The following is a 15,077-nucleotide window of genomic DNA, read 5'->3' on the forward strand; positions in this document are numbered from 1 at the left end:
CAGGACAGGTCACAGCTGAAGAGAACAAGAGACAGCACAGAGCTTAGCTTGTAACAAATCAAATTTTTTTCTCTTCTGAAACTTATCAACCTACCCACAAAATGGGAGCAGCTTTAGAAAGGAGATTTACTACGCTGCCATTTCAGAAAACAGATAGGAGGGGCAATATCTCAAAATGGAAAACTGACTCTTAAGGCAAGACTGGAAATTCATTTGTAGCTCATAATAGCAACTTGATTTTGATTCTTGTTGGGTGATGTTTGATGCTTTTATTTGCTTCAAACTGTAGCTTATTCTAAGCCAAGCACCTCAAAAAATAATTCCTACAGTCAGGTGTAACTAGCCTGTTATGAGCAGTCTCACAGGTGGGTCATCTCCATTCCCTGTTCCCACCTAAGTGGTGGAAAAATCTTTCCCTACAAGCAGGGAAAAATGTTTTTGGCCAGGGCCAAAACATTCATCTGGCCAATTTCATCCCTTCAGGAACAGAGACCCATGTAGTGAAACAAAATAGCACCCACACCACATAATTAGTTCCAAAGGAATTGGCAAGAGTTCAGTTTTTACGTAGTGACAGAGAAACAAGTTTACAGAGCTGTGTATAAGGCAGAAAGCTCACCTTTGCATGCTGCAAGGGGGGCAGACCAGACCCCAGAGGAGGTGCAGTGTACAGATTCCAGTGCAGTCAGTTCATAGCCTTCCTCACACTGAACTGTGCAGGATGAGTTGTAGCTGAAGTTCCCCAATGGATGGTTGCACTCGAGGCTCCCGTGCTCAGGTTTCCTTAGTGGATCACAACTCTCAACTTCAGAGAAGCACAAGAAGGAACACAGTCAGGGGCATGAGCAGCTAAACCAACAAGCCAAAATGAACACCAGCCAGCATGAGCTGGTCAAAAAGCAGGATGAAATAATCTTACCAAACTCGCATTCAGGGCCATAGAACCCAGGGTTACAATGGCAGGTGTGACTGTTAATAGTTTCTATACATTCTCCACGGCCACTGCAGAGAGATGGGTTGCAAGAAGCTGAAAAAAATAATACAGCAAATTATAAAGGAATCAACAATGGCCACTAAGGAAACGTGGCTAGCAATTTGTTTATCTTTCTGACACTAAGCAAGCCCTTTGTATAGCAAAACAAAATCATAGGGTTTGGTACTTAAGATTATCCTGTAATTTCACAGAAAGGATTCTGAAATCCACGCTTTTGACAGACTAGTTCACAGTGAAAGGATTCTACTGGCTGGAAACTCCAAAGACCACTTGTTCTCAGGTAGATATTAGCAATATTTAAAATGCAAAAGGAACAATAAATCTAAGTCTTAGAACAAGGACAAACACCATCCTGTAAGCAAGCATAAGTGTACAAGTGCTTACAGGGTCAGGTAGCTAATATGTAAGACTAAACAACTCATCCCACCCACCATCTCACCTCCACAGGGACACACTAGGATGACCTTTATCACTCCATACCTGTGTAGCACAAGGCGACCTTCTTTTTCTCACACTGTTCATCATTCCATTTGCCATCATCCTTCCCTCTTTTGATGTAGATTTCCACGCAGTCCTCGTTGTTCCCTTTGCCATTTGGCTCACCTGAAGCCCAGTTTCTTGCTTCTTCTGTCAGTTCTTTGTTAGTTCCAACCCAGGTCCACACATCATTAATTTTTCTGATTCCAATCCAGTAGTAACCCGGATTATAGGGTAAGAAGTTATTGAGATAGTTGATTTCCTCCTTATTCTGAATGGCAACCATGTTAGTATACCTCTTTTTGCACCACTCCTCTGCTTCCCTGTAGGTCATGTTTCTGTCTGAATAATGGTATGTCCAACCATTCACCCCCTGCAGCACTGTAAGTCCTAGAATAAAAAGATGTCCAAAAGTTGGTGTCTGACTTTTCCCCTCCTCTCTCTCTAGAAAAGGATAAATAAAGCTCTATAAATATTGCAACCTTGTCAATATCTGAAACTGCATAAAAATTAATGGCAATTATTTTATAAATAATCAACTGGCAAGTTTCAAACCAGGCTTGTCAGATGCAAGTACAGGGACTTCAGCCTGTGAAACTATGTCTGGCCACAGAAAGCTTTGGGACTTCACAGCAGGCTATGGGAGCCAAGTATGGATTTGACAGGCAAGCAGGGAAACGTGCCATTGCAGCTAGAGGTGCTTCTGTGTGAACCCAGGCTCAGGTTAGTTAGGGCAGGTTCAGAAGTTCTTTTAATGCTGAGCTCAAACAGAACAGTCACATTAATATTACCATCCAAATAGTTTTCTACATGGAGCAATACACACTTACCATAAGTAAGAAGAGATAGGAACCACAAGCAAACCATGTTTGAGTGTTTTCTCTTCTTTATCTTTTAAAGCAGATGACTCTGAGAGACCAAAGAAACACATTTGTAAAGAACAAACACTGACCTGTTACAATTCAATATAAAATACTGCCTATGCAATTTTTTCTACATGCTTTGAAACAATTATTCTAAAAACTTAAATAAAATTTCAATTTTTTGGAAATTATTCATTTTAAAACAGTTCTTCGTATCAAGATATCTTTTAAAAGCGAACAGCTTTAAAGAACACAGAATTGCAGCTGTCCAGCTCTCTTTTAGCTGAGCAGTTAAACAGAACAGCACAGTGCATTTCTACTCACAGGTTGCAGCTGCAGAGTCCCCGTGGCAGAAGTCCCTCTGCAATATTTCTCACTGGCTCCTTTCCGTGGCTAAGTTGATGAACTCGGACTTGAAGATCAAGTTCAGCTCCAAGTGCCTCGACTCTGTAATCCCCTGCCTTTTATTCCCTCAACTAGCCACTCCTGCACGAGACAGGAAAGACGTTTGGGAAAAAATATCTTGGAAAATCCCAGGATCTGGCCCTCCCTCACATTAAAACGGATGTCTTTTCTCCTGACAAATGAACCCTCCAGGAAAGACACACTGTGCTGACAAACTGCCAAGTGCCACACGTTATATGCTCTTACTGACAGAAACACACAATTCCAGGATATCAAGGAGGAGGAAGACAGCTCGAGTAGGCTGCATGAATAAGCAGATTCCAGTCTTTCACCTGGCACAGTGTTTTGCACCAAGGAGGTGCCAGTTCTTCTGGTATCTCAGTAGGAAAGGCACCAACACTCAAAGCTGGTTAACTAAGTTTGAGTAAAAGATGAACTGCAGCACCGGCCAAGCCCTTCCTTGTGGACAGCACACTCTGCAGAGCTCTCATCTGTGGGAAGGTTTGCCAGTCCCAGGATTGCTAATTCTCTTCTACAGCCCTGCTCACAATACAGGTTCATCAGTCACTTGTAGCAGTCAAGCTTGGAATGTGGATTTCACTTGGACTATATGCTCCAATATCCTGATCTCAATAGAGTTACAATTCCTGAACAGGTGCACATAACATTTTGGGTGGACAAGACAATACACTGAATTCATGCATATTTATTGTGTATACACTGATTAATTACACTACTGCATAAAGCTTCACCATTATGGATGAGGTTTAATGAGGCTCAACATGCAAAGGACTCAACAAGGGTTGTCAGCTACAGGAGGGCACAGGGTAGCACCCACTTCATATCTGTAAAGCATAATTATAGTTTATACAGTGCATGTTGGAGCTCTTATTTTGGAGCCTCAGCCTTGTCTTACAAAAAACTCAACAGTGACTCCTGGATTCCAAGCTAACATCTCAGTTGGGACCAATTCCCAATTTTTTTACAAAAAAAAAAATTTGTCACCTAGCCACATCTTAATAGATCTCTGCCCATCAAAGGAATCCACCTCAAAAAAGAGCATAGAATAAAGAGTATGTTCCAAAACAGCCTCAGTTATTAACAAAATATGGAAATTGCAAAAAAAAAGATCTAGAAAGCAAGTCTCAAAGTTAGTTACTGAAGAGTGTGAGGATTAAAACCAACATACTGCATATTTGTAGGGAGAGGAACATCTCCTAGCAGGTGTGAACCAGCAAAGCTAGAAACACAAACTGACCATCAGGAAACTCTGGAAAGTTGAGGTTAGCTCTTGGCTGGCCTGGGCCAGCCTTGCTTAGAAGAACCAGACTTCCAGAACCTTCCAGGCAGCATCAGGTCAGGACTGCTATGTCTTTAGGCTCTGCTGTAAATTGGGAATGAAAACACTCCCAGTTTGCCAACCCTTCTCTATTAGGAAGGTTTACCACCTGAAGAAAACAGACAGGAGCTGGTGCTTTTAAAGCACCTGTACAGTACCTTGTGCAGCAGGGCATAATTTCCCAGGGGTTCTGTAAACAATATTGTAACACAGATTAATGTTAATGAGTCTTGATAGAGCAGGGTTTTTTTTTTTCTAAAACATTGATCAGCTGCTATAACTATAGACATTATAGAAAAAAAAATTACAGACAACTCCAGAACAGTTTTTACCCTCTCAGGACGCGGAAAACCCTACTTTTTTTTTTTCCTGGATATTCCCTTTTCCAAATCATTTAATGAGCTTCCTACTGGTAAGTGCTCATCCTTGTCATGGCAGAAGCTCTGAAGCCGAGCGGGAAAACTTCAGCAGAATTGCTTTGTCAATGGAATCTCCGGAGGAAGGAAGAGAATATTTCAGAATTTACAATAGTCTTCCTTCACGTGACCTGTCTGAGACCTCCTGTCTGCAGCAGATAAAGAACCCCCCCAAAAAAATAACAAAACACCAAAGCCTAAAAGCAATATGCTTGTAAAAATTCCAGACTAAAAAAAGACTGACTCTTTTTTTTGGCAGTATTCCCTTATACACTGAGAGGGGGCTCTTTTTGGTTTTTCCCAGGGAATTCTGCCATTCACCGATTACATTTTTATTTCCTTGTAATATCATGGAAGATGAACACATGCAAAATTTTCAAAGGGGAAAAAAAAAAAGCCTGAAAAGCATTTTCCAAAGCACAACAGAAGTTAGAACCTGTTTATTAAAAGTCAAAAGCACTTAAAATTTCAATCCTATTGCTCAGGAAGACTGGGATTCCTCCAAGCTAAAGCTCATATTGGAAATATGGCCTAAGTTACATACATATTTCAGGAAAAATACCTGTGATACAGTTACTTAGGTTGAACTGTAGATTATCAAGCTAGCAATGCCATGCAACCTGCCCCTTAGCTGGTTTCCATGTTACTGATTTGTTCTCTTCCCACAGTTATTTCACATTCATGCTTTTTTCTTCTTTTGCCACTTGATTTGGGAACATAAGAGCCTCCTTTCTGGTGCTGTGCAGAGCTGGGAAGTTGTCCACTCTCCTCTTACACTACATGGGCACAGACATAGTTCCTTAAAATTAATACAATTCCTCTCTGCCAGAAAAATTGGAGACTCCAAACTTTAGGCAAATTTTTAGAAATGCTGAACACTTATTTTTCTTATACACTCCGGGCTTTCATCCCCACAAGTGAAAGCCCAGCTTTTTACAAGCTTTTTTTACAAGTGAATGGGAATACTCCAGATCACTTCTTTTCCCTTACAAACAGAGGTGCTTAATAGGGATTATCTAACAGAAACTGATTTTCTAGTTGGAGGGTTTCCTTAGCAGGCCACTATGAGATAGAGAAGGTAAGAAAAGGCTATATAAATATATTAGGAGTAAAAACAACAAACCCCAGGGGGGTCTGCTATTTAAAGGACAGGAATGGACAGAGGACATGTCAAATGGCATTTCTTTTATACAGAGAAAAGTTGATACTCACTGCAAAAGTGTTATGCACCAGGAAAAGAGAACAGGTTAGAGGAGAAAAGACTGGAGTGAAGACTCTTTATATTAGTTACAGGCAATCAAGCTACTGTTTAAGGATCCAAACCCCAGTAATTACCTTTGGGAGTATGGGAAAAGGTGTCAGAGGGCTGGTAAAAAGCAAATATTGCCTTTCTGTGTCTCGGAAAGGAAGATCAAGGTAATTAGAAGCCGGGCCTTCCACGTGAGCTCCTAGAAAAATACCAGAATAACACTGAAAAAATGTTAAGGAAAACAACTGAAAAATCAGCAGGCAGCTGCTAAGCTGTTCAGAACAGCTGACACTGATAGAATTGATCTCTTCCTGGCAGATCAATCAAGTTTGTGGTCTAGGTTGAGTCAGGAACAAAGAAACAATAGTGGACTATGGTTTGTTATAATTAAGACTTTTAATAATGTCCCATGAGACATTCTTATGAGGAAACAAGTGCAACAATGCTTAGTTGAAATCACCATAAAATAAGTATATAAGAGATGGAATCACTACTCAAAGGGCAGTTTTTCAAAGATCACTTTCTGTCCAAGAGAACTATTTTATTCCCACTCCACTGTACAAAAGGGTGATGGAGGAAAGAAATCTTTACCACCTTCTAAAACCTAAAAGTTATTCCAGAGTACTTCGGAGGCATGTGATTAACAATGTTTTATGTCCAGTTGGTGCATAACAAGTAGTGGTGGCTTGATTTGTAGTGACAAAGTTTTAAAGGAAAATTTTCCAAGGAAACCATGAAATGCTAAAACAGGAGTTTTGTAGAGTCTACCTTTCTGTTGGAAATTTCAAGTCTTGGTTTGAAAAACATTTTTCAGTATCTTTATCAGTAGCTTATGAAAATTCAATGCAATGCAAATTATTTCGCATTATCTAAAGTTCTCTGTTGAACTTGCAGAAATCACAAACCCAAGACAAATACAGAATATGGTGGGATCTCAGATAAGTAGAATATATAGACATCTATTTGTAAGTATAAAAAAAGACAAAGCTTCATTTTCCACTTCTTTAGAAAAGACTTTTTCTTCACCTACACGGTAAGATTACATCTGCATTTACATATTTGTAAGTCTTCCTTTTTTAAAATGTTAATGATTCTGTTATGTCAACAGACAAAAAACCAGAGCATTAAGTACCTCTGAGTAATCCAGTTCCATCTCTCTCCTAGAAGGTATATTCCTCATTCCTAAATTAAGACACTTGATAACTACTTATGTCAAAATGTTTTGTATAACAGACATTTATTCCATGGCAAAGAGCTGTAGAGCCACTTGAAATTTTGAAGTAATGGAAAAGTGTCCAGCTTCACCCACAGTGACGCTCACTAGAAGAGGAAAAATAAGAGCTTTAGCCAGCCTTGAGGGGAAAAGGAGTTCTGGTGCCAGTAGAGAAGGTGTTTCCTGTTTGGAGAGGAGCTTTCAACGCTAATTCTTCAAAAATTCAGAGACAAAAGGTTTAAGGCACAAGTTTTCCCCGAGGTCTAGATGGGAAGCAAAGATAATTTCCAAAAACATACTCATCCCTTCTTAGCCTCTGTGTCTCATTAAGTGTGAATAAGGTAGGCAGTGCAACTGCTACCAGGGCGCTGGAATTTTGCAAGGCTGCCTCAGACAGTCTCCACTCTGTCTGGAGTGGAACCCCAGGAGCCAGAAAATCTTATCTCTCCTTCTTATTTCGGGAACTCTGCTGTGACTCATAGTGCTCAATTTCCCCCAAACAGGCAAAAATACCCACTGAAGAATCCACCCTGAGGCCAGGGATCACTTGCACTGTGCCAGCTGGGATTCAGGCACTGAAGCATCAAAGAAAGCAAAGAAGCAGAGGAAACAACAACACACACCTTGAGTTAAGATAAAAGCAGGGCAGGCCTTAACATCACACATTGGCAGTGTGATGGGTGTCCATGGGTGCAGGTGGAACTGATCCCATGCAGAACTTGATTATTTCTAATTCCAGTGTTGGAAATCACGGCAGAGAAGGTCTTGGAGCCTTGCTACCCTTCATGCTCACAGGAAAGAATGACAATGTAACACATGCATAGACCCAGCACTGCTGATTTTACTGCCCAGCTCTGTTCCACAGCCCCACACTCTGGGCAGGTGAGGTGTCCCAGAAGTGGCACTGATGGGAATGCTGGCTCTGAGGAACAGAACAATTACAGCTTTTGGCAAGTGAGAGAAGTGAGGGCAAATTTCAGGATTAGGAGATTAAGTAGGTGGTTGGTACTGTAAAAACAGTCATCATGAGATATGTTTTTTGTTTTGCAGACTCTTTGCATATCTTCTGCCTAGCTCTGTTCCCAGAAAACACTGCTTTGACTTAGAGAGTTTGTGAACTATGGGCAGCACTGGAGTTCTGACATGACCTTCCATTCTCCATTTGCAGTATTATGAGGGAGAGACTACAAAAAAAGGATGAAGAGGCAGTAGTTTCCCTTCTTTACTAATACTCCTCACCATTTGTTTACAAATTCCAAGCTTCAGATCTGTTCTCTTCTGTGATTAAGTCAGTTCCAGGAACATAATTTTTACACATCAATGGACACAGAATTCAACACATTTGACTCCGTAACCAAATCAGTGTTCAATAACATTTTTTAAAAATCATAAAATACAGCATCTTATAATTTCAATATTACGATTTCTCAAATTTCTCCATAAGTTTTCAGCCCAAATTGCCCATCTCAAGAGCTGTGCTGCTCTAGAAAGGAATGTCTACTAAGCAAGCTTCAGTCAAGGACAGTCAGAGATGTTAGTCCTTAATTTTTTCACTGGGAAACAAGCAGTAAACAAACTCTCCAAATGCTAGCTGCAGCAAATCACAAACCAGAGAGCCTCATTTTTTGAAGGACCTAGAAGTTTTGGATCATGTATCTGAAAAGTGTTTGGGTGATACTGACCTCAGTATTTCAAGCCAAGCCCCAGAGATTATCATCACTGTCTGATACCATCTATAAAACCAAGCAGCAGAAAAAGTTCCATCACCAAAACTGCTGGAATTCTGTGGAGCGAGGTCTTATCACTTGGTATCTGAAATCTTCAAGCCAGAAGACCAAAGTACAAGGAACAACTGCACAGGAGTGAGAAGTAAAACCCCACTCAACAACAGCTGGCAAAGGCACATGATTCACACTACTCCTGATTTTTCTCAGTCAGACCATGAGAGAACAGAAGCTCTTGAATTAAGTACTCTTTCAGGAGCACTTTTAGCCACTCCACCACAAGTTTGCCACAACCATGAATTAGTCAAAGAAAGAAATTTATTTCTATCAGATGTAATTACCTTTGTAATTACTTTTTAGGGCAGGCATGTTTAACACAAGGTTATTAGTGGAGAGTACTTCAATTGCTGCATTATAGGAGTTATTTCAAGAACAAAGGAATCATCACTAACACTGAAAGCATTGGTATTAAATTGCTTAATATTATCATTTCCCAGTGAAAAAAAACCATGGCACCACAAGGCTTTTTAAAGTTCCAGTTAACTGGTGTCAAGATAATTAGGACTTTCCTTATTTCCTGGGGCATGAAAACAATACTTTAACTTTCCCAGTGAACATTTTGCTCTTATAACACTTTTAGATTTCTTGACTCATCAGGAAGAATGAGTGTCACCTCCCCTGAAACTGCTGCACTTTCATACTTGAGCTTAAAAAGCAACCCACAAAGTCAATTTTCTCAGATGCTGAACATGTATCCCACTCCACAGACCCCATTAATAACCCTTCACCCTAAGAGTTGTCAAGCCCTGGAACAGGCTGCCCAGGGAACTGGTGCAGTCACCAACCCTGGAGATATTTAGGTGCTTAGGGACATGGTTTAGTGGTGGACCTGGCAGTGTTAAGTTTATGGCTGGACTCTGATCCTAAGAGTTTTTTCCAAACTAAACGATTGATTCTATATTTATCCTTCCTGGTATATATTAGTTGGGGGTTTTTCCCCTTTCATTTATCAATAGGCATTTACTCATCTTTTGTAGCAACACATAATCACAAACAATAGCAGAGCCTGATTATTTAGATGACAGAAGTAATAATAAGATAAGATAATTTTTATAATAGGCATTGGATCAGCAGGGAGGGAAAGAATTGCCATTTATCATTTATAAAATAATTCTGGGCCTACATGCAAGATTCTTATTTAAAGCAGTTAGGAGTTCAGTTTATTTGTACTTCTAAGCAACAAATAAATACAAATAAAATACAGAGGGGAAGCTGCCTTACTGCCAAAATAAAATGAAAGATCCAGATTTATGCTTACTTAAAGATAAGGAAATTAGCAGTGCAGTTGCTCTATACCTTCTAGAGTCAAAGACAGACAAAGGTTTATCTGAAGGTTAAGTCAAAGGACAAAAGTTCAGTTTATGTCCAGAATTCTGCAGGTAAGCCTTCACTCCAGTAGATTCCACATTCCTTCATTCTGATTTTTTTTCCTAGGAAATGCAGTCCCAACACCATGACAAAGGAAGGACATGGTTTCTCTCCAGGCTGAGTACTTCCAGCCCTAAACCCACCATTCAAAAGAGCCTCATATCTCTAATCCATGAGTGCAAATGCGTGAGTTTACCTTGAAGAAAAGCAGCTGCAAGGCCCTTCTATTCAGGATGTCACATATCCCACACAAATGAACTCTGATCAATTAAACAACTCATTCACACTGTTTGTCTCTGCAGACCACAGGGTAACAGCTGGGACTCAGGAATCATCACCTGCACACCGCTTCCATCATGGCCCCAACATATGGTGCCAGGCACGGACACGGAGAGCAGGGAAGGACAACCAAAGGACAGCAGAGCCCTGGAAACAAACCTAGCGGGCTGGTTTCACTGAACAAGGGGATTCAAGGCAGGAGCACTCATTCAGTACTTCAAAGACTAACAATCCTGTGACAGGCAGGTGATATTTATGGTTATTCGGAAGGAGAACCAGGAGAATGACACCCCCTGGTAGCAAACTCGAGGCTTTTCAAAGGGTGGAGATATTCCAAGAAGTGCCCTCTAGAGAAATACCTTTCCAGGTGTCCATTAGAAATCAGTGTTTAAACCTAGGGAAGAGGGAGCAGCTAGGAAGGCTCAGAAAGGATGCAACAGGCTCAGAAAAGTAAACAAGTTTTTTGTATATAAAGGGATAAAGTCGGTACAAAAAACCCAAATGGATACAAACAATTTGTGAGTAAATATAGACCAAAAATTAGAGGGTGTTTCTAACCAGCAGAGCAATGAGGTTATAAAACTGCCTTCTGTGAGGAGCAGAACAAAAGACTTGGTTTTCATCAGACCTTGTTCAGGTTCTGAGAGGGATCACAGGAGAGCATTATTCATCAAAGCAAGGTATGAAAGGCCCAGAAGAGGCCCTTTATACTCCAGAATGCCAGAGGTTGGCTTGGATTCCTAACCTTCAGTGCACAAACCAAGCCTCTGGCTCCTGGACTGGCTATATACATACACAGATCCCAAAGATGTTAATGCTAAGACAGATAATGTTATTATCCTGAATTTGTTCCAGCTTCTTCACTAATCTGAGGAGCTGCTAATCAACAGCTGTTGAAGAAAAATCTTTATTCAAATCCTATTAAATTGTGTGAGCCAAGCAGCAAGGCAGACCTGTGGTGTTTTGATGTCCATGATAATTACAACTTACAAGAGTGTGTTTCATTTGCACCAGTGTATTAGGCATTCTTCTGCTCAACTCCAGGCTGCACTCCCACTCTGGGGTAAAAAAAAAAAATTTGCAAAGTACAGCTGAACATTGACCCACATTTTATTTTCTCTCTCGTTTGTTACATGTGATGGAAATCCCCTACTTCAAACTTCTTTCCTTAATATTTTCCTGTAATACAACCAGGAGCCAAATATATCCCTACATCTTGTGCTCTGCTGTCAAAGAGCTTAATAAAGGGAAAAATTTATACAGCTGGAGTTCAATGTGATTGCTTCCCTTTTCCTGACTCTGGGAACCTGGATTGGTCTAATGGCTTTAGAGAATCCCGTGTTAAACTTCACCGCAGCACAACAATGTTCCTTTTCTAGTCACTTGCCATTTAGAGGTTAAATATCAAAATAAATATCAAGATGTTTTGACATTAGGATACTCCTATTTGCCTATTCTCAAATGAAATGCTACATTTGATCTTGAACTGCAATCCAGTTGGTTTCTTTTAAGATGTCCTACAAGTTCACTGGTGTAGTCTGGGCACTGAAAGCAAACAAGAAATAGCAGATCTGAGACCCACACAGTAAACTGATCCTGGATTTTGGCAGGATAAGCCTATCAGATCTGAACTCTGTTTCTGCAGCCAGGTGACTTCTGTGACCTGAACTTGCTCAATTACAATTGGCTTTGATATCCCCTTACACAGCAGCAGAACAGTCTCACCTTCTCTTCCCCATCCTTCATTTCAATCCACATTAATAAAATAAGTGACAGTTGGCAATAATCCATTATAATTTCTGAATAATTCCACTCAAGGCCAAATTAGCTTTTAACTACAAGTCAGAAAGTCTCATATGCCATCATAAGGGCTACCCCATTGGGGCTTTCAACCCAGGCTTTTTCAGGGATCTTTTCTGTTACTAGGTTACTGAGAAGGGAAGTTACTGATGTTTTCTTTGTAACCATCAGTTACTGCATAATTAACTTTTCCCTAAAGGTGTTTCTATAAAGTTACTTTAAAAGAAATACAAACATCACAGCCTTAATGCCACCACAAAGCCCAGCAGAAATGCAGTTAAGTATGACAAGAATGTCTTCATCCCCATCAGCAGTTTCCATCACCCAAATATTTCACCCAATACACAGGAACTCATTCTCTCAGCAGGCACTCACAGTGCCTCAGTCCTACACCTATTCTCACCAAACCTCTATAAATATGGTAACATCAACTGTTCTATCACAATCTCAAGCTGAGTTGACGTTTATTAGCATTTCCCAGAGAAATCATTAAGCAGAAAAAGCATGGTCACCCTCTCACAAGGGGTACAATGGAGGACACAAGGCTATAACCTGCTTTATCCCTCTCGAGATGCTCAGGAAGTACTTACAGCAGGTACCAGGATATCACGTTCCTCTACAAAAATGAACTGGAGTAGCTACAATAGTTACACCCAGTTATCAGACCATGCCACATGAACCACAGCTTTTGCTGCTTCTTTTTAATCTCTCTGATTCCTGGAATAAGTAGAGAAGTTTGACCAAGTTCAGATGCACCAGCTCAACCAGTATCTTGGCTGACACACACCAAATTCAGCCTAACAACGTGTTTTGTTACACCAATAGTTTAATCCACTGCAACACACAATGCAATACTGTTGCAAACCAAGCCAGTGTAAGGATAGGTGAATTTTCCAAGGCCATACGAATTAAAACAATGTGATAGGAAGGACATAAACAGAGAAATTTTAGTCATTTGGGTCAGTCCAAAACCTGCAAACCATAATACAAAACAAGCCCAATTTGTAACACAGAAGAAGTAAAAAATTCTGGCAATACTGACCCTTATGATTTGCCTACAACTACTCAAGAAAAACATCCACTATCTTATCTTCATTATCATCACATCAGTTCACTGTTACCTGACTTGTTTACAATACTTTTTTCAGAACAATGAGTTTTAGGACACCACTGTGAAAAGACAAGATGTCACTTGGCCAAATAAATAAAAAACCCCTTAATTTTTCAAAAAGTAGTGCCAAACTCACAGTTAGCTATGAGTAAGTCCATTACAAAAGGAAAGTCCCTCCATGCAGTTCTGTGGAAAACAGGCTGTCTCTGGTTTAAGACCCCTGTTGCCCCACGCCATCCTCTTTGTACCCTCGAGGCCCACAGTGACGCACCAACAATCCCCACCAAGAGCAGGGAATTTTTGCCTTCAGCCTAAAAGCCAACAGGAAACTCCTATACCTCAGCACGGAGTGGGAAACTGCTTTTGGATAAGGTGGACACTTGGGAAGACAAAAGCATTAAGGAAAACAGGATAAAGCTCTGCTTTGACTATTATTAAGCCACAAACTTATTTACTCAAACTCATGTCAGGTGAAGCCCAATGCCTGCTCTCCTTGCTGAGGGCAAATTCCTTTTAAATTTAGCTTCTGTCTAAGGTATGTCACAAGTATTTCCTTTGTCATCCTTACCATTGTTGTTTGTTGCTAGCCCCTTCCACGCCTCATAACTGAAATGGGGCAATAAAGTTTTCCACAGTCACGCAAAAGACTTCTATGCTTGAGGAAATGAAGCATTCTGTTCCAGTAAAAAATAAAGGGGGTGAGTTATTCAAACAAGCAGCCTCCCCTAATGCTTTCTTAATGAAAGATAAATAGGAACACGAGATATTAGGCAAGAGTGGCAAACAAAATAATTAAGGAATAAACTGTGTACACAGAAACAATCAAAACAAAAATAGACCTCTTAGGTTACTTGAAACAAATTTAAAGGACTAATTCTACAGGCTGATTTACTACTGGACAAAGTAAGCTTGAACAGCCACCTCAGCTCTATAAGACTCTCTAAGACATAGGATCCTAAAGGGGACCTCACTCAGGCACAGATTTTATCACTTTCCCTGACTATCTTGGAAATCCCAAACAGCTGAGACAGGAGGATTGATTTCTACTTAAAGCCCTTCACACCTCTTCATCCCCTAAAACTCAGCAAACAAGGATTTAGCTTCCTGGGGCTCTGCTCATTTTCCTCACAGTGGTGCTGCTACTCTGTGCACAAACAAGGTAACCAACAACAGTCTCTGAAACAACAAAATACTGGAAATTTTTATTAGGGATTGTTTTGGTCAATACAGTAGTTTAGGAAACAACTCTAGTTGTAAAGTAATAAGTCTCAAAACAAAGTCTAACCCCAAATTTACATTTATCTTTGTAGTATCTCTAAATGTGTATTAAGATGAGGCATACTCTTTCTCTGTTTTACTGATGCTTTTAATTAATTACACCTTAATTTATGTAGTAGATTATCTGCATTCAAGTACTAGTTCTAGATTTTAAAAGTTTTACAGGTGGAGAAATTCACGTCAACAATAATTTACTACTTGTATACATGAAAAGAATAAAACTGTTCAGTTAGAAGTGACCTACAATATAGTATTTTTAAAAGCAGTTATGTTGAAACTCATTTGTGGAGGTACTCTGAAAGTTTTAAAGTAGCTCCTACTCTTTAAAATGTGAGAATTCATAATACAAGACTGCTCAGCACTGCATGGAAGTAATTTTTTTTAATTCAGTAAAGATTATATGTATTTTTGAATTCAGTAAAGATTATATATATTTTTGAATTCAGTAAAGATTATATATATTTTTTGAATTCAGTAAAGATTATACATAGTTTTTTGAAT

The 15,077-nt window shown here is 39.9% G+C and overlaps 1 protein-coding gene across 4 annotated transcripts in view; it reads right to left on the bottom strand.

Moving 5' to 3' along the window:
• Window positions 1-15,077, bottom strand: part of SELE (selectin E) — a 21,307-nt gene that overhangs the window by 3,148 nt on the left and 3,082 nt on the right. Inside the window, exons 2-9 of one of the 4 annotated variants that reach the window (XM_027658611.1) lie at window positions 13,867-13,972; window positions 5,830-5,942; window positions 5,057-5,270; window positions 2,659-2,820; window positions 2,302-2,380; window positions 1,475-1,861; window positions 920-1,027; window positions 620-805 (exon numbers count right to left, since the gene is read on the bottom strand). In XM_027658611.1, coding sequence (XP_027514412.1) covers window positions 620-805; window positions 920-1,027; window positions 1,475-1,861; window positions 2,302-2,338 — 718 coding nt within the window. In that variant the 5' untranslated portion in view covers window positions 2,339-2,380; window positions 2,659-2,820; window positions 5,057-5,270; window positions 5,830-5,942; window positions 13,867-13,972. The remainder of the gene's footprint in view (window positions 1-619; window positions 806-919; window positions 1,028-1,474; window positions 1,862-2,301; window positions 2,381-2,658; window positions 2,821-5,056; window positions 5,271-5,829; window positions 5,943-13,866; window positions 13,973-15,077) is intronic. The other 3 variants (XM_027658610.1, XM_027658613.1, XM_027658612.1) reach the window with 3 other exon arrangements.

This window comes from Corapipo altera, unplaced genomic scaffold (genome assembly GCF_003945725.1).
Source record: "Corapipo altera isolate COAL_440 unplaced genomic scaffold, ASM394572v1 79, whole genome shotgun sequence".
Lineage (NCBI taxonomy): Eukaryota > Metazoa > Chordata > Aves > Passeriformes > Pipridae > Corapipo > Corapipo altera.